At 39.0% G+C, this 20480-nt stretch overlaps 6 protein-coding genes across 11 annotated transcripts; 3 read left to right on the top strand and 3 right to left on the bottom strand.

Moving 5' to 3' along the window:
• Positions 1 to 1844: 1844 nt before the first annotated feature.
• LOC108110087 (lipid storage droplets surface-binding protein 2) lies at positions 1845 to 6697 on the bottom strand. 4 transcript variants are annotated; one of them, XM_017218979.2, is made up of 5 exons: positions 6229 to 6697; positions 4273 to 4710; positions 3641 to 3691; positions 3053 to 3234; positions 2652 to 2921 (listed from the first exon to the last, which is right to left on the bottom strand). In XM_017218979.2, exons 1-5 carry the CDS (start codon positions 6425 to 6427, stop codon positions 2778 to 2780), a joined length of 1014 nt encoding a protein of 337 aa, XP_017074468.1. In that variant the 5' UTR covers positions 6428 to 6697; the 3' UTR covers positions 2652 to 2777. The 4 variants fall into 4 exon arrangements, with proteins under 4 accessions (XP_017074466.1, XP_017074467.1, XP_017074468.1 ...); XM_017218977.2 differs by lacking the exon at positions 3053 to 3234 and having other exon boundaries at positions 1845 to 2921; positions 6229 to 6696; XM_017218980.2 differs by lacking the exon at positions 3641 to 3691.
• Positions 6698 to 11617: 4920 nt separating this feature from the next.
• Positions 11618 to 12636, top strand: LOC108110081 (microsomal glutathione S-transferase 1). Its single transcript, XM_017218969.2, has 2 exons — positions 11618 to 12260; positions 12373 to 12636. The coding sequence occupies exons 1-2, from the start codon at positions 12010 to 12012 to the stop codon at positions 12623 to 12625; spliced, it is 504 nt and encodes a 167-aa protein (XP_017074458.1). The 5' UTR covers positions 11618 to 12009; the 3' UTR covers positions 12626 to 12636.
• Positions 12637 to 13337: 701 nt separating this feature from the next.
• On the top strand, positions 13338 to 14269 carry LOC108110079 (microsomal glutathione S-transferase 1). Of its 2 annotated transcripts, XM_017218967.2 has the most exons (4): positions 13338 to 13502; positions 13570 to 13605; positions 13705 to 13784; positions 13983 to 14269. In XM_017218967.2, the coding sequence occupies exons 1-4, from the start codon at positions 13338 to 13340 to the stop codon at positions 14233 to 14235; spliced, it is 534 nt and encodes a 177-aa protein (XP_017074456.1). In that variant the 3' UTR covers positions 14236 to 14269. The 2 variants fall into 2 exon arrangements, with proteins under 2 accessions (XP_017074456.1, XP_017074457.1); XM_017218968.2 differs by lacking the exon at positions 13570 to 13605.
• A 409-nt stretch (positions 14270 to 14678) lies between these two features.
• LOC108110082 (cytochrome c oxidase copper chaperone) lies at positions 14679 to 15350 on the bottom strand. 2 transcript variants are annotated; one of them, XM_017218971.2, is made up of 3 exons: positions 15230 to 15350; positions 14989 to 15165; positions 14679 to 14903 (listed from the first exon to the last, which is right to left on the bottom strand). In XM_017218971.2, the coding sequence occupies exons 2-3, from the start codon at positions 15138 to 15140 to the stop codon at positions 14819 to 14821; spliced, it is 237 nt and encodes a 78-aa protein (XP_017074460.1). In that variant the 5' UTR covers positions 15141 to 15165; positions 15230 to 15350; the 3' UTR covers positions 14679 to 14818. The 2 variants fall into 2 exon arrangements, with proteins under 2 accessions (XP_017074460.1, XP_017074459.1); XM_017218970.2 differs by having other exon boundaries at positions 14989 to 15168; positions 15230 to 15339.
• A 275-nt stretch (positions 15351 to 15625) lies between these two features.
• On the bottom strand, positions 15626 to 16357 carry LOC108110078 (translation machinery-associated protein 16 homolog). The gene is made up of 2 exons (XM_017218966.2): positions 16259 to 16357; positions 15626 to 16191 (listed from the first exon to the last, which is right to left on the bottom strand). The coding sequence occupies exons 1-2, from the start codon at positions 16259 to 16261 to the stop codon at positions 15649 to 15651; spliced, it is 546 nt and encodes a 181-aa protein (XP_017074455.1). The 5' UTR covers positions 16262 to 16357; the 3' UTR covers positions 15626 to 15648.
• Positions 16358 to 16547: 190 nt separating this feature from the next.
• Positions 16548 to 18940, top strand: LOC108110077 (lipoamide acyltransferase component of branched-chain alpha-keto acid dehydrogenase complex, mitochondrial). Its single transcript, XM_017218965.2, has 4 exons — positions 16548 to 16736; positions 17134 to 17811; positions 17872 to 18270; positions 18329 to 18940. The coding sequence occupies exons 1-4, from the start codon at positions 16665 to 16667 to the stop codon at positions 18560 to 18562; spliced, it is 1383 nt and encodes a 460-aa protein (XP_017074454.1). The 5' UTR covers positions 16548 to 16664; the 3' UTR covers positions 18563 to 18940.
• The last annotated feature ends 1540 nt before the right edge of the window (positions 18941 to 20480 follow it).

The following is a 20480-nucleotide window of genomic DNA, read 5'->3' as shown; positions in this document are numbered from 1 at the left end:
GTCACCTATCAAGAAAACTATTTACAAATACTTGGCTTAATGATATCAAGAAAAAGACTTTGTAAGTAGGTCTAGTTTGTTATACTATATTTACCTATTATCATATTAAGAATTGCTTTTTCATTCAGAAGAATTGGACTTACGTATCAAGAAAACTGTTTACAAATAACATTTTAATGATATCATGACAAAGTTGCGATAAGTTCGTCCACTTTAAAAGACAATACAAAGAAGATTTGCTTATCAAAATAACAAGAAAGGTTCTTCAATCGGAAAGCCTCTATAAGTCGTTTAAGCAATCAATTTCTATTACTCGTTATTAGTTTTCAAATGGAATTTTTTTGGTCTTAAAAAAGTGAGAATCTGTCGTCAATTAAGCACTTAAACTTTAGCAACACGATAAGATTTAGGAATATTTATTCACTGTAGAGATTCTACACTTATAGCTCCCTATAAATCGATCGTTGTCAAATGGAATTAGAAGTTGGACTTACAAGATCCTTGATTTTAGTTTATGATTAATATTTTTTCTCCTTGTGCATATAATATATTCGTCGTCTGCGGTTTCGGGAACTCGTCGAACAAGTCATGGGTTCCATGGGTTCCACAAGAAATAGCAATACCTCTCAGCGAAGCCCTTTTCTGGCAAAGCTCAAACTCATGAATATTTTCGACCCAAATGCATTTTGCAAAACTCAAAATTATGCCAAGTATGCTGGAATCTGGTCAGCGATTGATTCCCCAGGCGTACTGCAAAACTGGAACTTTGTCGAGACTTTGGACAGACTATGACTGTGGCATGTTCCTCCTCATGTCGGGAGCACAAATTAAAGCGATCGGCCAGACGTGTAGCATACAAATGAGTTGAAGATTCGAAGGAGTGTTGCAGGGGAGATTCCGTCGAGGAAGTGGCATGGCGTGGAGCCAGCTGAAATGAAAAGGAAACTCAGAGAGACCGACGTCGACGTTTTGCCCAATCTAAAGACGGATAATTGCACGGCCATTAACGCCGTCATTATCGACAGGGACAGAGTCGCAAGTCCACCGGGACAGTTCGTTTCATGAAAATGGGATCTTAGCTTTGAAAATGTGGTAATAAAGGTTGCAAAAATTAATCTAAAAATTGTTCTTTTTACTAATACTAAATTATTCTTGTGCTAGCGATCTCGAAACTTATAAAATTTAAGAAGTTGCTGACAAAAATCCAAAGGATAAGATCATCATCAGATAGAAACGCTTTTTGGATAGTACTAGTAAAGCTTTAAATAATTACGCTATTAATGCAGTAATTTCTGCAATTAACAAAAAACACACCAATAAAATAAATTGTTTGTTTTCATCTCAAAAATCCATGAATTTCGATTCCAAAATAAACCGCTTTGATAGCCGCAAAACGTACTTTAATATCACATGTTCGCAAAATATATATATAATATATATAGAGACCTTATCGTGACAGCGAGTGCTCTATAAATTCATTCGCTGCAGCGATCCGGCAATTACGAGGACTGAACTCTACACTGAACTCTATATAAATCAGCGGACCGGGGAGTGCTGTCCCGATAAGGCCGCCTAATCAGATAGGCGGTAGGAACGTATAAGGCTCCCATCGGTTATCGTTCACGTTCTTCGAGTGGCAAAAATAATTGAAAGAAAGTCGTTGGCAATTTTTTTTTCTTGTTCTTCGTTCCAGTTTTGCGTTGGTTCTTTTTATTAATATTTAATATTATATTATCAATCTAGAGTTGTTTAGAGCAAACATTATGGCTAGGTTCTCCATACAAGTGTGTGAGGGTGTGTGTGTGTGTGTTTTTGTTTGTTTGTTTCTTGTAGTTGTGTTATGGTTATGTATATACATATATATATGCATATATATATATATATATATATATCATAATTCATTTTCATTAGCAATTAGACATCCTCTGGTTGGGCTCCCAGCGAGCGTACAATGGAAATTAAATAGAGATAGAAATAGCATTAGGTATTAGATTACGTATACGTATAGCTAAACCACACTATGCCAACCGTGTGTGCGTATGTTTCTTTATATATATATTATATATCTCTGTGTATATATTAGGCATATATAGGTGTATATATATATTATGTATTATTCAATGCATGCGTGGCACTTTAGCACAGCTAAAATTGACGAAAAAAAAAACGCGCTCATCTTACTCCCGAACTCTCTGCGACTATTATATATCCTTAAAACTAGGGTGCTGAGGGCTATACTTCAAATAAATATTTACAAAGCTGGTTGCGCAGGGGGCGGGGCTCAGGGCGGTCGCGTTTAAAAAACCTTTTCCACTTTTTAATGATCCTCTATGGTTGTACGCACCACTTGTATAGGCAAGTACTTAATGAAAAAAAAATTGAGCAAAAAAAAGGGGGGGCGAAATTATAAAATACAATATAAAATGGGCGGCGTGGGTGGTGTTTTAGGGGGTCTTAGTGTGTGTGTGTGTGTGTGCATGGGTGAAAAAGGATAATATCTAGCTATAGATATAGTAAATAAATGGGCTGCTGTTGAATCCACTACTGGGAAGACACCGCCGCCGCTGCCTGTTTGCTTTTAGCCACCTGCGGCTTGGCCACAACTGCTGCGTTGTTGCTGGTGGAAGTGGTGGTGTTGTTGCTGCTGCTGCTAGTGCTGGTTGTACCAAATGGCGAACAGGTGTCGCTGCTATTGCCCGACTGCTCCACATTCGTGCCCATCGACGAGTTTATGAAATTGATGTACTGATGCAACTTGAGAGCAGCTATCAAAGAGCTTAGATAGTCGTTGATGTTGCCCTTCTGGACCTGCTTGATCTGTCGGGAGACATTTCTATAGACGCGACGCGAGATCTTGTTGGATAGCCGTCCAACTGTCTGTACTGTGTGTAGGACTGGATCCTCGCTGGCGGGAACTGGCACTATAATCAAAAGATACGAACACCATTAATAAAAGCTAACCGACCATTAATTTTAGTATTTTGTTAGGGGTTATAAGCAAGTCGTTTTAACATAGTTAGTAAGAGTGACTGTGTGGCTTGTGTGTGCTTACCATAAACTTGTTGAGTTCCCTATCGATAATCCCTACGATCTCTGGATTTCTTCTAACGTACTCAACAATTTCGGTTATGATTTTCAGGGACATGGACAGAAATACCGTCGAGGCGGCCACTAAGAATCTATCATCAATCTCTTGATCGTGATCCTGGTCGTAGCTCTCCCCAACAACAATAACTAACATATGGCATAGAGAAAGAGAGATAGAGAGAGAGAGATTAATTTAGAAAATTAGTGTCACTTTTTTTTCGGAAAGGGCTGGTTAATTAAAGTTAGCGGGCGGGCAGCAGTGTTTAGGACCAGGATCAGGATCAGAGGTTTCATTTTTTTTTTGGGGGAGACTTCACAGACTATTCAACATTTATCCCTCAACTCGAAATCGAAAATATCATTCTATATAGATATTATATATATCCCCATTTTGTTCTGTTTTTGTGTGTGAAATTATTGCCATGCTTGTTATTAGTGATCATGCTTTTTTATTTACTTTCTATTTTTATGCTTATTAGACGGTGTGTTAGTGGTGGACAAACAAATAAACGATCAAACGAACAAAAGATCGGATCGGGGATCGGGAACTTACTGTCATTTTCAGAACTCTTGCCATTCTGCACGACGGCATTTTGTTTATCATCTGAGAATTAAAAATATTTACGATTTATATTTAGCATTTTGTTTACACACCGCGCAAAAAAAAAAGTGGGGGCAGCAGAAGGCAAACAAGCGAATTTTTACTTTTGGCCCAACAGATGGAAATGGAAGGAAAGCCAATAAATTATGTTCTTTTCCAAGGTTCTTAAAACTGATAATATAATACTCGAAGTAAGAAAGTTTCTAGAAACTGAAGATAGTCTTTAAGGTAAAGGAAACAATTTAAAACTCTTTTCTTTTAATTAATTTTTATCAAAGTTGTACTTAGTTCTTGACAAGAAGTTAAAAAAAAGTATTTAAAAATATCTTTAGACCAAATCTCTTAAATAGTTTTAGTTATGTAAGAAATGATCTTATGAAATCAGTATTAGAAATATTATTATAACAAAAAATAAGTAATATACATTTTCTTAAAGTGTTAAATGAAAAAAAATTAAAGGATTATCATTTTTACACGATGGTAAATGGAAAAGGGGTAAATAGTAAACCCAATAATAATAAATAAATGAAAAACCTAGGGGTATCTTGGCCTATAATTTATAGAGATCTGCTAACAACACTCACCATTATCCTCCTCCACATCGGACTCGCACTTGGGGAAGTAGTATTCCAGGAGTCGTTCAGCCAGCGCCGTGGTGGTGTCCACTCCATTGACAGCCAGGCTGCCGTACTGGGTGGCCAGCACCTCGTTGGCCTTCTGCCAGGCAAGATCCTTCAGGGAAGCGGCCTTCTGCTGGCCGGCTGCCTTGAACTTAACAACACGTTCCAGATGAGGCTGCACCACATCGATCACCTTGCTCTTGGCCTGGTTGTAAATCTCCTGGGGTGTGTCCTTGATGATGGGCGCCTTAACCTCCAGCTTATCGATGCCCTTGACCAAAGTTTGGTCCACATAGGCGATGGGTCGGTCCAGTTTGGTGACGAAAGGAGCCGCGGTTGTCACAGCTCTCGTCACACAATCCTCGGCCGCCGTTAAAGCCCATTCAAAAACACGATTTTTTCCTGAAAACAAGAATGATAAATTAGTAAGTAATGATGTTTATTAAAAAGATACTTATGAAATTTCACTAACATTATTCAGATATCACAAAATTTATTATGATATCAACCTAAATTCCATGCCTAAAGATTTGGTTTCAAACTTGATTACCAGATAAGTCTAGAACTTCTAGAACTGTATAGTACTTTCCCATACATGTGACAAAAGTACAGAGAGTCTGCTTATCAGTTGCAACCGTCATAATAATAATAATAATAAATAGCATTTCTAACTGATAAGGAACTGCGCAGTTCATGATCCCCACGGCCCCTTGGACCCCTATTCTATCTGTCTGGTGGCCGCGAGCTTAGACTTTGATAGTTCGTCACTCGGCAAACACATCATCCAATTCCAATTTCAAACCCAGCAACTGCTACACCAACAACAACTCAGAAATATCACAAACAAGTCGAAAGTCCAACTACAGTTGTTGTTTTTGGTGTTGGGATCCCAGAGTGCCCCACAGCCCCCAGTGCTGGCAGTTTAGTGTAGTTTCTAGCTAATGTAACCTTATTTTTAAAATTATTTCCATAAATCTATTACGTTTAAGTACCATCTGACATGATGAACTACAAAGATATATCTTTGACAATTTGAATTCCAAGTATTTTTTAAGTTTTTGAAGTTTAGTATAAGACTTTTAAAATAAAAGTCATTAGACTCTGAAACTACTGTTCTGCTAATTACAAGATATTAAAAATATTTTGTCAGATTATTCTTATTAAACTAGTTTAGATGTAACATAAAAAACATTGTTTTTAGTTTACTTTTTAAAAGTGAAGTAACTAAGCTTTTATCTGGCTATAAGTTATACTGCTTTTAATGTGTTTTTGCGTCAGACACGACAGCACTGTGAGTACCAGTGGCGTGGCCACTGGGTCTGCTAAGCTTTTCCTGGCAGCGAAACGAGCCCCTTTTGCTTACGGCGCCTCTGCGGCTGCAGCCTACGTGCGCTGGTGGCCTTTTCGCGCCCCTTCTCTTTCGCACTCTTTTTCGTTGGCTAAGTTTTTATTTATTATTATGTAAAATTCAAACGAACTTTGTACGCAACGCGTCACGAGGGCAAAGTGCCGGCGTTTTTTCTTATTTTTTGTTGCTAGGTCATGGTTGTTGTTGTTACTGCTGCTGTGATTTTGATTATTGAACGGCCGGCAATCAATTAATATCAATTGAGCTTAATTCCTGACCAATTAAAAGAAAAAAACATAAAATCTTGTGTTGCTGCCCTCTATGCGAATTCGAACTGCAACTCGAATTAAAAAAAATGGCGAAGCAAAGTCAAAAAGCAACGGCTTCGGTTTCGATTACAGTTTCGATTGCATATGCTGTTTCGCTGCATTTGTTGTTGTTGTTGTTGCTTTGCGGCCCCCTTTTTTATTCTCTATTTTCTATATGTATGTACAAATGTGCCGTTAGGCGGGGCACAGTATAACGGGACTAGAGCGGGAGTTCAATGCACTCGAATGATTTTGTGCACTTACCTTTTACTTTGCCATACACATCCTGGGATTTGTCCCATGCCGCATTCACCACCGGCAATTTGATGATCCTTTCGAGAGACTCCAAGTGCGGCAACAGGTCCTTGGCATCCTTAGGCTGTTCGACGACATCGGTGATAGTTCCATTGCCGGTTGTTCCATTCCCGGTGGCGGTGGCGTGTTTCTGCTCTGCACTGGCCATGATCTTTTTTTGTCTGTTTCTTGTTTCTGCTGCCCTTTTCACTTTTTCTTTCTTTCGCTTCTCGGTCTTTCTCTATCAAGCTCTTTCGCTTGCCACCGCACTTTTCTCCTTGTTTCTTTTCTTTCACGATCAAAAAAACAGCTTAACGTGTGTGCGTTTTAGGGTGTATGTCTCTGTATACTTGGAGCACTTTTATATTTTTCTTGTAGCACTTTCTTGGCACGTCTGCACACGACTGTTAGCTGGGGCACTCTGACTGATTTGCGAGCTGCGCGGCTGGTTTATTATATGAGCGAGTGCCGCCGCCAGTGTTGCCAGCGCAGAGCAAGGAAAAGCTAAAAGCGACAGAGATGTAAGCGCTGGCTAAAAAGCTAACGAACTTCTTACGAGGTTACCAAAATATGTATTACGCTTAGATCAAAGCTAAACAAAGTTTTTTTTTCTTTCGATTTTCCAGGATTTATAGAGGGCTTGCTATGTAATTGAAACTTTAAGGGGATCATTTACTGTTTATAGGTGCCTTGAATACAATTATCAAAAGAAGAATAATAAAAACTTAGTTTTATTTTCTTTTAGATTTCTTCAGTTTTTTGGCTTGTCAAATATGTAAAAAATGAATAAATTGACTATTTTACGGCAATTTTATCAAATCCAATCCTAATATTTATCTTTCTTCATAATTGTTCGCCCAAATCGACTTGAAAATAGCTAGATATTTAACACTTACAAAATAGTCGCATCTCTGTTGAGAGCAGAGCGCCAAAGCAGCGAGAGATTTGAGATTACTTTGGGGACCCCATAAAATTATAATAAAAGATATGTATGAATATAACTATTAGGGTTTCTAGCTCTTTGACCAGTAAATACACACATAGATGTACGTTAAACTATGGATATATTTTTTTCTTAAATAATAATATGTGAGTAGAAAACTATTTTAATTAAATGTAATTTCAAAAAATGAATTTGTAAATATTTTAAAATGATTCTAAACTGAAATAAACAGTATTATTTCTTATAAAAATCAGCAGATTTCATCAAAACAATATATATATTTTAAGTATTTAATCAAAATGGAAATTTGAAACAGATTTTAAAGTTTTCCTTCGGATGCATTCAAATTCTTCTTCATTATCCTTCGGGAGATGCAATTCTTCTGCTTGGAAAGCAAAGAGAAAGCATAGAATTTGGGGAAAGAAAAGAGAGACAGCGCCTATGTTTGTTTGGCATGCTTGACAACTAGATTAATTAATACGCAGTGTCGGTCGCAAACAAAGTTTAGATTGAAGTACATACATTCCAATATGTGTAGCTTTGTATTTTTGTGTGTGGGGGCACTGCCATTATCAATGGGCAATGGGCACCACCACGCAAATGCTTCGTGCGACCTTTGAACCCCTGCCACCGCATCGATAATACGCCACTGCACATTCACACATCCACATTCTACATTCTACGTAATATTCACCGAATGCTGTGTAATTTGCTTGCCATTCCAAAGTCCGTTGTGTGACAAAACGAAAACAAATTACGAGAACTACAAGCGAAACGTGTCCGACCTCATCCCCTTAACCAACCCCTTAAATACGGTTCCATCCCCCTTTTTGTTAACCCATTTGTTGTTAACATTCAATGGCCATAAATCTCTAGACATAGGTTAATCATAAGGATGATGAACTACCTTGAATATTAATATATGTTTGTCCTATATAATTAGGTTTAAGTATATATCTACATAAGAAAGATTCGCAAACTATAGATACATTGAAATATACATTACTCTAAATACTAATCAAAAAAGTAATAGTATTTTTCTAACACCGAAAGGAATTAGACCATCCTTTAGATATATGTATGATCCCGAAAGCACCACACAAACCTCTTTCAAAACCTTCCAGATCACCTGGAATCCAAAATACCAAAAAGGGTTAATGGCCTCGGTCAATTATGCGCTTTATAAGGTAATTACATATGTCTATCTGATAAGATTTACCCAGACTGACTATATCGCCTCGACCATAAATGCGCATATTAACCAGGCCCTTAAGTTGAGAAGGTTACCAACCGCTCAGTAGACGGTAATCCAAAGTCCGGGACTGTCGTCACAACTTTTGCTTATGTTGTAACCAAGATCAGGTGTCGTGCTTATCGCCACATGGTCTGGCCAGGTACCAATTGCCGATATAGCCGGTAAATAAACCAATGTAACCGATTCCCACCATTTTATTTATAGTTTTATGTGGACTTTGTAATGGTGGTATCTCGGCGTTACATTAAAAAGAGGAAATCACTTCAACCACGTTTGGTAAACCGATTTCGTTAGCAGATAACAATGATTATTAGAAAATCGAGTAAATATTGTTAGATTTATTATGAAAGCAATTTCTTTGACGATAAGCAGTTAAGAAATATAGGACTTGGACAAGGTGAGAACTGTAGGTCGAGATAGGTTTTAAATCATACGACTATTTTGTGGTAAAGTAACCTTTTGCCATTTTGAAATAACCAGTTGGAAATCATAAGGCTCGAGCAAGGTACAAATTCGAGTGATGTGTACTTCTTAAAAGCAACCTAGTCATGTATTATTTTGATAGATAGATAGGTAATGGCTGAATCATACGATCATTGATTGCATCAGATTTTAAATTTGATTTTAAATTTTAAAATCCGCTTAAGAGCTACACGTAGAGGCGATTAACAGTAGGCCTCATGTAGACAAGCCCCAGACCGTATACTATACGTACAGAAGGCCCCAGTTCACATATGTATATATATAAATATATATATATATATATACATACATATTGTGTCGTGCGTTATCGGGACCCAAAGAGTGTCCGTCTGTGGGTATTTTCCCGAACGGTTGAGCCTAGAATTCCATTGGATTTTGGACAGATTGTAACCACGGGCATCTAGCCCCCAATTTGAGAGGCCTAGGCATGATCTATATATAGAAAGAGGAAACATTCAGGTAACGATGACATATAGACGGACTTTGAAACAGCAGCGTGAGTGAGTTTTTCTATATATGCATGTGAAAGGCGAATGAGTCGCTTGCTGATTATATTAAGTTTTTATTTCCTTTTTTTTTCGCATTGCTTTCTAGATGGATTGTACTCTGCTGATAAGGGCGCTTTGAATACTTTTTTTTATTTCTCTGCTCTGCTCATTCATTTAATGCCTTTGTTTTATAATTGTCGCCGGTTATCGTCGTTATGAGGTATAAAGCCTTTAAGCCACTTATTAAACAAAGTTCGCCATGCTTATCGCAATCTAGTGACACACGGGTTCAAATTACTCGAGAGTCCAATTGGAGAGGCGATTAAATTTCAAAGAATCATTGAAATAGGGCAGAAGACATAGATTCCAAGAGATGGGGTGTAAGAATTATAAACATTCGTTTATTATGTTATTTGGAATTCGAAACCCAAAAGCCCAGAACACTTGGGGCTAGTCTCATGTAACTTCGCTTATAAATAAGCAATCTTTGTTTATACTTTTGTGATAAATATTTAACTCAAAAATCCTATAAACATTGAATCGTATGAAACTTGACAACTTTACAAATAATCCTTCAGATACAGCATGGCATTTAAGCTTACAGATAACCAAACTGAGTTTTGAAATAAAATACTCATTGGAACCAAATTATAAACAATACCCCTAGCTGAGTTCTTAGGCAAATGGTTTGAAAAATATGCAAGCTATATAGAAGAGGGGCAAATCGGGGTACTGGGGCATGTCTGGTATGTTCGACTACGTGTATTAAACCCAATTCGTCATGGGGCAAAAACCCACAGAAGACTAGAAGGAACAAGAACGACAACGACGACGACACCACAAAAAGTCGTCTGGCGGTTTGGACTTTGGTCGGTTTACGTGATGTCGTCGTCGACCGATGACGACTGAGAAAATTCGATGCCGGTTCTGGAGCGTGTGTTTCATTATAAAACTCAACAAAAAGAGAGAAAAAAAAAACTAAATAAATAAGTAATGAAGGCAAACCAGAATCAAAAAAGAACTCTTTGACTAAATTTAGACGCGACCAAAGACCAATTCCTACGAATACGTCATTGCTTGTAGATAAATAAGTGTTTTCGCAGAATGAGGTGCCAAAGAGGTTCAAACTTGTTTTGACGGCCCCAAACAAGAAAATTTGCTTCTCTTTTATGCAATTGCAACAAATTTACTAAACCTATGTCATATTATTTGTTAATAAACATTCTTTTTTACATAATATTTCATAAGAACTTGAATTTCCGTATACAAATCTTATGAAACTTGACTACTGGATAAGTAATCTTTATGAAATTTAGTTTACAAAAAGAATGTATCAAAACTCATTTAACAATGTTCCTAGTCAGCTACCTTAGTTACTAAGGACTGATCTAGCGTAACTTGTCTTCTAAGTAATATATCGCTATGAAATTTGGTATGCGGAATTATTTTTAGCTCCCCTGGAAATTCGACTATGCTCCAGATCGAGGTTCACATCAGCCCTGCTCCAAGTTTGAGTGGGTCTCCATTAAGAGGCAGACATCTAATCAGACGGCAAATTGCCTCGTTTCAATTCATTTTCGTCTGGCTGAAAGACGCTGACAAACTAAAGACTATGCACTATATATACAAGCATACGCACATGGGTATTTTGTATATATATAAATTTTAATGATTTCTGTGGTTTTTGTACACAAAAGCTGATAGTGATAATATAGTTGCCCCCACGCATTGAAAGCGTGAAATATTCGCTCTCTTTCTTTTTCCCTATCTGTCTGCTTCCTTTCCACCGGCCTTGTCTTCGCATTGGTGATCATTTTCTTTCACATATTAAATTGGTATTTAATTCCAAATGAGCTAAGTAAATATGTACTTGAATTAAAGGTAAATTGAATTAATTGATATTAATATAATTTCCTTAGAATTGATAAATGCAAGATAAAGCAAAAATAAAACTCTTTAAAAATAAACTCACTGAAGATGTTTTAAGAGCTGTTATCCGAGATTATTTGAAATATAGATGGCTTTGCTTTGTTTAAGTGATTGAAAAGCCAGTAATAGGTGTCGCTTTGTAAGCTTTTGTAATTTCCATGTAGATATTTATTTGGGGAGACTTGAAAGGGGTTTTTTTAAAATTGATTTGTTTTGAAAGTTCAAAATGAATAAATTTATAGTTTATAGGTTGGGTAGAAAACCTTATTTTTCATAATTCCTCATATTTCTTTAGATATTTAATATCATTAACTGATTAACATGCCAAAATAGACGTTCAATATTCAAAGGACTTATTAAAAGATAATACTTCAAATCGACTTTCAACTGTATACCCTATATGCATTGATTTTTGGAGGCCTAAGAAAGCGTTTTATTTCTTATGAATTACTCGTTATTTGTTCGGCACTTAAAATCGTCTAGAAATGCCGCAAAAAACGGGGATAAAGGGAAATGTTTAAATTATTGAGTAATTATAAAGTGGAAATAAGGTCAGTTGAGGGAACCGCACCACCTGTTGTGCCTCCTCCACCAATTGGCCTCAAAGGTCACACAGTCACCAGTGAACCGCCAACGAAAAAGGAACTTTAAACATGGAAAACGGACTGAATGATGCCACGCCCACTGAAGCCGCTTTTAAGCTGGTGCTCCTAAGCAAATCTAATCCTGTGATGGGCTGCTATATGTTTTGGACAAGTCTATTGGTGTTCAAAATGCTGATCATGTCGCTACTAACTGCTCGTCAGCGAATGAAGACCAAAACCTATGCCAATCCAGAGGATTTGCGCTTAAGCCGGAGCACTGAGGTTAGATTCGGAGATCCCAACGTAGAGCGAGTGCGACGGTGAGTGAGAAGGGTTTTTGGAAATCCAATCCTGAAAAAAAGTTTGAAAATACGTTATTTAAATTTAAGGCTTTGTAGAATATGTAAATTTATTAAAATACCCTTTTTGCAGGGCCCATCGCAACGACCTGGAGAATGTTTTACCCTTTCTTATTATGTCGCTAGTCTATGTGGCCAGCGGACCAAATCCCCTTACCGCCCGTCTGCTCATCCGCATCGGAGCAAGTGCCCGGCTTCTGCATACATTGGTCTACGCTGTAATCCCAGTTCCGCAACCCGCAAGAGCTTTGGCCTTCTTCACCACCTTCGCCATCACTTGCTTTGAGGCGGGCTACATACTCATCTGCTGCATTAAATACATTTAGACCAACTGGTGACCCTCACTTAGCCAACTTAATACTAAACAGCACCAGTGATGTCAAGTGTCTAGGTACAGATTTAGGTACGCACTTATTTTTGGTAAAAAGTTAGAGATTTTGGTTTAAAAAAACTTAAATATGAGGATCTAAGGATCACTAAGGATCGTTTTTATAAAGCCATAGGCTCTTGATTGGCTCTTGACAACGTAGTAGTCATCAACACAAATACTTTAATATCAAATATATCTTAGATTCAGCACAGTTTGTTAGATAAAAGATTAGCTTAGGATGTAGCAAAAACTTTTTTTTTAACTTGAAAAATTTAGATTAAGTACTAATCTTAAGAATCGGACTTTTAAAGTTCATTTTCAGTCATAATTGTTTGGTAAAGTAGAAATGTAATCAAAGTTGGATACTACAAAATAATACTAATTTTCTAATATGTTAATTGAGATTTAAAATTCATACTTTTTTTTGTATACATATAAGAAATCAATTGATATAATAGTGTACCTCACCTAAGAGTTGAGTTAAGCTAAACCACTTGGGTAAAATAGAGATATTACCTGTCCCAATGCTGCACAGCACCTTAGATTCGGTTCGACGCAATTCGTAACCAGTTTGGTCGCATGTCTATGATCTCCACAATGAGCTGAGTGCGGCTCATTTAATCATTTGTCGAAGTTGGCTCAAAGCGAACGCACATACCTCATACGCCATGTCGGCCACAGCCAGTAATTCCAGCAAGATGATGACATCGCCCGGCGATATGTTTAACCTGGAGAATCCTGTCTTTTGCTGCTATCTTTTTTGGGCCACCGTACTGGTGGTGAAAATGCTGCTAATGTCGTTGCTAACGGCGGTGCAGCGTTTCCGGTATAAGGTAGGCTTATAATTCTTTATGTCGCTGCACTTGCTCAAAGGTCATCATTCCACGATTCCATTCGCAGTTGCTGGCATTCGTGCCGCTGGCACTTCGGCGCAAGGTAATCACAAACAAACCCACAAGTCATCACGATCACATTAGATTAATTCGTTTAACCTGTTTGTCCGGGTTCTAAAAATGTTTGTTTTCGCTTTTATAGATCTTTCCCAACCAGGAGGATCTGTTCTTTAAGAACCTTGAAGTGCAATTTGATGATCCGCATGTGGAGCGAGTAAGAAGGTGAGTTCTTCTAAAAGATATACTTTTGTAGCACAGTAGCAAATTCAAATATTAAATTAAAAGCTATAAAAAATAAAAGCTGTATTATAAAATATGTACTTGAACTTCGGTAAATCATGAGTTAGAGAAGTTCAACTGTATGTTGTGGAGATCTTATTCTTAGTACTTTCCTGACATATATTTTTCTTTACCTTTCAGAGCCCATCGCAATGACATGGAGAACATTTTACCGTACTTCATTATGTCCTTGATTTATATTAGTACGAATCCCAATCCCGCTGTGGCCTGCAACCTGTTTCGAGTAGCCTCATTGGCTAGAATCATTCACACTCTGGTCTATGCTGTTTATCCTGTGCCGCAGCCTTCAAGAATTCTGGCATTCGCTACCATGCTTCTGATCACCTTCTACATGGCCGCTGTAGTCGCCCTACGCACCCTTACTTATGTCTAAATAAATACTAATCCCTATTGGCTTAACCCATAAATGTCATGTTTTTTTATAGTTTGGTTTGGTTTTAAGACTTATATTCTGTTTTTAATATGTTTTTACGTTTTAGGAGATGAGATAAAATTATAAATGAGAGTATCAGAGGTCAAAACAAGCGATGTATAACATTGAAGCGGTTGAGCTATTTCTTATTTAAAAATAATAATATATTTTGCAATGTCATTGCCAATTAAATGGTCTACTTAGAAAGATATTTGTGAAACTAGTTAATATTAGTTCTATAATTAGCTTGAAATTCAACATTGAAGTATACCTTTATATGGTAAACAACATAACTTTTCAATGACATGCTTATATACCTCGTTTTTAAAGTTATTGCCAATTTGGATTAGTTTCTAAAAGAACTCAGCACCATCCTCGAATAAGAAAATTACAAACCGTTTGGCTTTCAGTTAATTTAGTTCTATAATTAGCTTGAGATGCAACAAAAACAAACAGTGGATGATTTTGGGTATCCGGGGAGTGGCACTGGGGGTCTGGAGGACTAGAAGTTTCCTATAAGCCTAGTCCTATCATTCCATGCTGTTTAGATATTGAAGCCGGCATCGCGCATGCACTTCTTATGCGCCTCGATCAACGCCGAGCAGTTCTCCTCGCCGTTCTCCACAATGCTGGAGTAGATTAGGTATGGAAATTGGATAAGAAAACATTTATTAGGCGTGTTGTTGCGTCATTTGATGCGGGGTGCATACTCACCAAGCGTCACGTGCCCTCTTGGTCTCAGGGCAAGCACAACAGGCCTTGCACTTGGGCTTCTCACCGGCTGCTCCAGTTGAGGATGCAGTGGTCACCGGCTGGGCAGCCGAAACACTTGGAGCAGAGACTCCCTGCGATACGTTGTTTCCCATTATTCAATTGGTTTTTAGTCGATAACTGCTGCGAGTTCAGGAGTTCTGTTACTGAATGCCTCAAGTTTTGTTTATATAATAAAACTCACGTTTCGAGATGGATATTTCACCACAATTCAGTTTATCGGCGCACAGCACACCAAAATAACTAAATTCAAGTTCACTTAACAGGGTTGTCAAAGGACTGACAAGTTGTGAGATGGTTGCTGGGGGGTAGCTATCGGTAAAATCTATCGTTAAACCTTGGTAGCAAAAATATAGCTGTTGTATTGGTTCCAAATTTGAAATATGCCGCAATAAAATTATAGTTGGGGGATTTTACTGTTTATAAAATATTATATATTGCCAAATTATCATCGATGGTGGGCATTTCCACGACACGTGACAGCCCTGACAAAAAGAATTTTATGTTGCAGACCAGCTGTGGCCCACCGACAGCCGGTAGTGTTGCACAATAGCCAAATGCAAATGTCAACAAACGATAATATATTTATATTTTATATTTATTTTACGACTCCATTTTCTCGCTGGTTGTTTCCTTATTCTGGGGCTGCTCCTTAAGACGCTGCAGCATGTTGTAGGAGACCAAGTCGAGTTTCAGGTGCTGGACACTTAACGCACTGCCGTCCCAATCGCGAAGCATTTTTAGCTTCAGCGGATCGCAGAGGTTCATCAGCTCCAGGCCGCCACTTCGGAACTCGTTGCGCTCCTTTTCTAGGGTCATGGTGATCACATCCTTGCGGGCGGCATGCTGATTAGCTCTATGTTTTCCAATCGATTGCTTTAGGTTGATCTGTTCCAGTTCCTCGTCGAATCGGGTGAAATAGAGCTCAATCAGATCCTCCAGCTCCTGTGGACTCAGCGGTTCGGTGCGTTCCTCATCGATTTGTCCCAGAAACCAACTTAACTTCTCCCCCGTAATGTTACTTTTGATAGCATGACCCAAACGAACTTTGTGCTTGTTGTTCTGGCGGCGTGCTTTTTTGCCCAGCGCCTTGGTTTTCCGGCTGTTGGGGTGCTTGCATTTCTCCAGCTCCTTGCGTAGATTTGTCTGCATTTTAATAGAGCAAAAAATATAGTTTAACTATAAAATTACGCATTATTTATTGGGCACTTACCATTTTTACACTGCTGTTGTTCTTTCACGTTGTTGATTGCAGTGTTGGTAAATACAAACAAGCACATGCTGTTTGCGATCAGCTGGATCCCTGGTGGTGGAAGTCCAAAGCGATAGTTTCAGCGATTATTTAGTATGATTATTATGCCTTTTTCTATTAACATGCAATACAAAAATAATAAAGAAATATTATAAAAACATATAATCAAACTAAAAGAATATTTTACCAATAATTTGAAAACCGATCTTGCAGCTGTATCGATAGTTATGGTTCTGGTCCGCCTCCAGCCAGAATCATATGTTTTGGCAAACACACACACCTGCTCGATCGCATGAGGCTAAACCCCACGATCCGTACCGATCAGTGTCTATATCCCGTGCATTTCCGCGCCCCAAAGTCCCGATAAATGGCAACACACCTCCTCCGAAATGGCGCTACATGTTGGCTGCTCAGGAACTGCATTTCCCGCCAGGCGACAGTAAGTAAATTCCAAAAAACTCCCGCCAATCTATGGCAGAAAAGAAAAACAACACCGCCGTTATGTAATCGCACAAACACCCTGGGCGAGTGTGAGCGAGAAGGAAATACATACTTCTGCGCCTTTTTAATCGGAGTAATTTGTTTTCGTTACACAGAAAAAAAAGTGTTGAAGATTAATGGTTATATGTTAAACACAAATTGTGGAACAATTTGCTTCATATTTACATATTAGTAAAACTGAACCATGATTAGCTTCTTGTGGTTCTTAATGTTTAAAAAGAATGCTTTTCAATACCATAAAAGATTTAAAAGAAAGAGCTTTTAAAGTACGAAATAGTTTGAAATAAGAGATTTGTAACTTAAAATCTAATATCAAAATCCTATTTACCTTTTAGTTAAATCGTTGCCTGCATGTGAGCTCCGTTCTGGACAAGAAGATCTCCTTCCATCTCAGTGACATTGGTGAGGGCATCCGCGAGGTAACCGTCAAGGAGTGGTTCGTGAAAGTGGGGGACACTGTCGAACAGTTTGACAATCTCTGCGAGGTGCAATCTGACAAGGCATCGGTGACTATCACAAGTCGCTATGATGGTAAGATAACCAAGATTCACCACAAGATCGATGAGATTGCGTTGGTTGGACGTCCTCTTGTGGATTTCGATGTGCTGGATGAGGAGGGCGATGATGCGGACGATTCCTCCACCACGTCCTCCGAGAGCTCTTCCAGCGAATCGGAGCAGGAAAAGTCAACTGGTGCAGGCGCCACGCCAACTGGCGCTCGTCTGATTACACTCGCCACACCCTCTGTCCGTCGCCTGGCCAAGGAACATCAGTTGGATCTGGCCAAGGTGCCGGCAACGGGCAAAAATGGTCGTGTACTGAAAGGTGATGTCCTAGAGTTTCTGGGACATGTGCCTCCCGGTACGAATGTGCCACATCCCACACTAGTTGACAAAAAGCCAGCAGCTTCTTCTGCCCCCTGCTCAGCAGCTCCTGTTTCAGTCCCAGCTGATCGTGTAGAGGTGCTTAAGGGAGTAAGGAAGGCCATGCTCAAATCGATGACGGAATCTCTGGTAAGTAATTCTTAAGCTAATGCATTGGGTTTAAATAACTATTGGCTCCTTTCTCCATAGAAAATCCCTCATTTTGCGTACAGCGACGAGATCGACATGACCCAGTTGGTGCAATTCCGCAACCAATTGCAGGCGGTGGCCAAGGAAAATGGTGTTCCCAAGCTTACGTTCATGCCGTTCTGCATTAAGGCAGCCAGCGTAGCCCTGTCCAAGTATCCTATTGTCAACAGCTCGCTGGATTTGGCCAGCGAGTCTCTGATCTTTAAGGGTGCCCACAACATTAGCGTTGCCATTGATACACCACAGGGTCTGGTTGTGCCAAATATCAAGAATTGTCAGGCGAAGAATATCATTGAGATAGCCAAAGACCTGAATGCCCTCGTGGAGCGTGGACGCACTGGCACTCTGTCCCCATCAGACTTTGCCGATGGCACTTTCTCGCTTTCTAACATCGGAGTTGTGAGTATAATTTATTTATTAAGTGGTAATTATGATTATTATCGAATACATTTTTCAGATTGGTGGTACTTACACGCACCCTTGCATCATGGCACCCCAGGTGGCCATTGGAGCGATGGGAAGGACTAAGGCGGTGCCGCGTTTCAATGACAAAGATGAAGTGGTCAAGGCGTACGTGATGAGTGTTAGCTGGTCCGCCGACCATCGCGTCATTGACGGTGTTACAATGGCCAGTTTCTCGAATGTCTGGAAGCAGTATCTTGAGCAGCCGGCACTTTTCCTGCTGCTCTAGACTGTCAGCAACTCCAAGACCCTAACTCCCACGGATAAGTCTGTATCCCATGCATTTATCTAGACATATTTAATTTTGTGAATTTTTTACGACAATCTGTTTTGTTCTGAAGCACGTGCCATGTGCCGCCGCCCATCCCCGAAATGTGCATTTATAGGAGGTAAGCTGCTCTGAGCGGCTCCTCGATTACTTTAAGCTCCTGGCGCACATGGCTGGCTTTCCCGCTTAGCTACCATTTTTTTTGTTAACCTGCATTTATATATCAGAACTTTTTGTAGTTAATTAAGCAGCAGCTTTTTCGTACAGTTTAACTGTATTTAATTTTAAAGCTTTGTTTTAATGGCTGTCCAATAAATATCCCAAATGGTTTATGTGAAATCTTCCCTCATCTTTTCGCATATTTTCCCGGGACCTATGTAAGTGAGCTGTTAAATATTTGTAATTGGATAACAACGTCGTATTTGTGGTCTTGTGGCGGCGCCACTTACATGATATTGTTTAAAACATGAATTTCGTTCAAAAAATGCTTGTTCCGCCGTCCAATTTGTACATTTTTCAACTCAGTTACCAGGCGAACAGAAAAGGTAGCAAGTAAACATCTGTTTTCTGGGAGCCTGTGTTTTTTTTCAAGATGGCCGCCTTCAAGATGGTTGCCTCTGTCACTGGATGGAAACCGTTAGTCTGGAGCCCAAAACATAAACAAGAGATGAGCAACCACGTTGATTTCTGTGTCGTCTCACGAGTTTAGCACGATAATCACGAAATAATATTAAGGTCCCATGTAATTTCTTCGGACGTGTCGAAAAACAGTACTCACGTGGTCATCCCTAAGTGGAGCTCATAAATTTCAAGATGGCTGATTTTTCAAGATGGTTGCCATTGCACACCAAAACATAAACAAGAGATGAGGAACCACGTTGTTTTCTGTGTCGTGTCCCAACTTTAGCACGACAGGAACGAAATAATATTTAAGTCCCATGTAATTTATTCGATCGTGTCGAAAAACAGTACTCACGTGGACATCCCTAAGTGGAGCTCATAAATTTAACGATTTCCACCTACTACTCGATTCTGTTCGCCTGGTATTTTAAAGGCATCAGCTAGTTAAAATGCGTTGAAATTTTGATCAGAAAAAACTATTTTTCTCAGTCAAAGTGGTCATTTTGGGATTTCAGTACCAGGCGAACAGAAAATGTAGCAAGCAACTATTTTCTGGGAGCCTGTGTTTTTATTTCAAGATGGCTGCCTTTCCAAGATGGTTGCCCTTGGAGGCCAAAACATAAACAAGAGATGAGCAACCACGTTGTTTTCTGTGTCGTCTCACGAGTTTAGCACGAAAGGCCCGAAAAAGCAATTAAATCCTATGTATTTCATTCGATCGTGTCGAATACCACTGCTCACGTGCCCATCCCTAAGTGGAGCTCATAAATTCAGCGATTTCCACCTGCTACTCGATTCTGTTCGCCTGGTATTTTAAATCGAAAAAATCATTTTTTCTCAGTAAAATTGGTAATTTTGGGAGTTCAGATACCAGGCGAACAGAAAATGTAGCAAGCAACTATTTTCTGGGAGCCTGTGTTTTTATTTCAAGATGGCTGCCTTTTCAAGATGGTTGCCCTTGGAGGCCAAAACATAAACAAGAGATGAGCAACCACGTTGTTTTCTGTGTCGTCTCACGAGTTTAGCACGAAAGGCCCGAAAAAGCAATTAAATCCTATGTATTTCATTCGATCGTGTCGAATACCACTGCTCACGTGCCCATCCCTAAGTGGAGCTCATAAATTCAGCGATTTCCACCTGCTACTCGATTCTGTTCGCCTGGTATTTTAAATCGAAAAAAATCTTTTTTTCTCAGTAAAATTGGTAATTTTGGGTGTTCAGATACCAGGCAAACAGAAGCTGCAGCAAGCAGCTACTG

Source organism: Drosophila eugracilis, unplaced genomic scaffold (genome assembly GCF_018153835.1).
Source record: "Drosophila eugracilis isolate 14026-0451.02 unplaced genomic scaffold, ASM1815383v1 contig_1858, whole genome shotgun sequence".
Classification (NCBI taxonomy): domain Eukaryota; kingdom Metazoa; phylum Arthropoda; class Insecta; order Diptera; family Drosophilidae; genus Drosophila; species Drosophila eugracilis.
The sequence above is the reverse complement of the archived record's forward strand: the minus strand, read 5'-3'. Positions and strand labels throughout refer to the sequence as shown.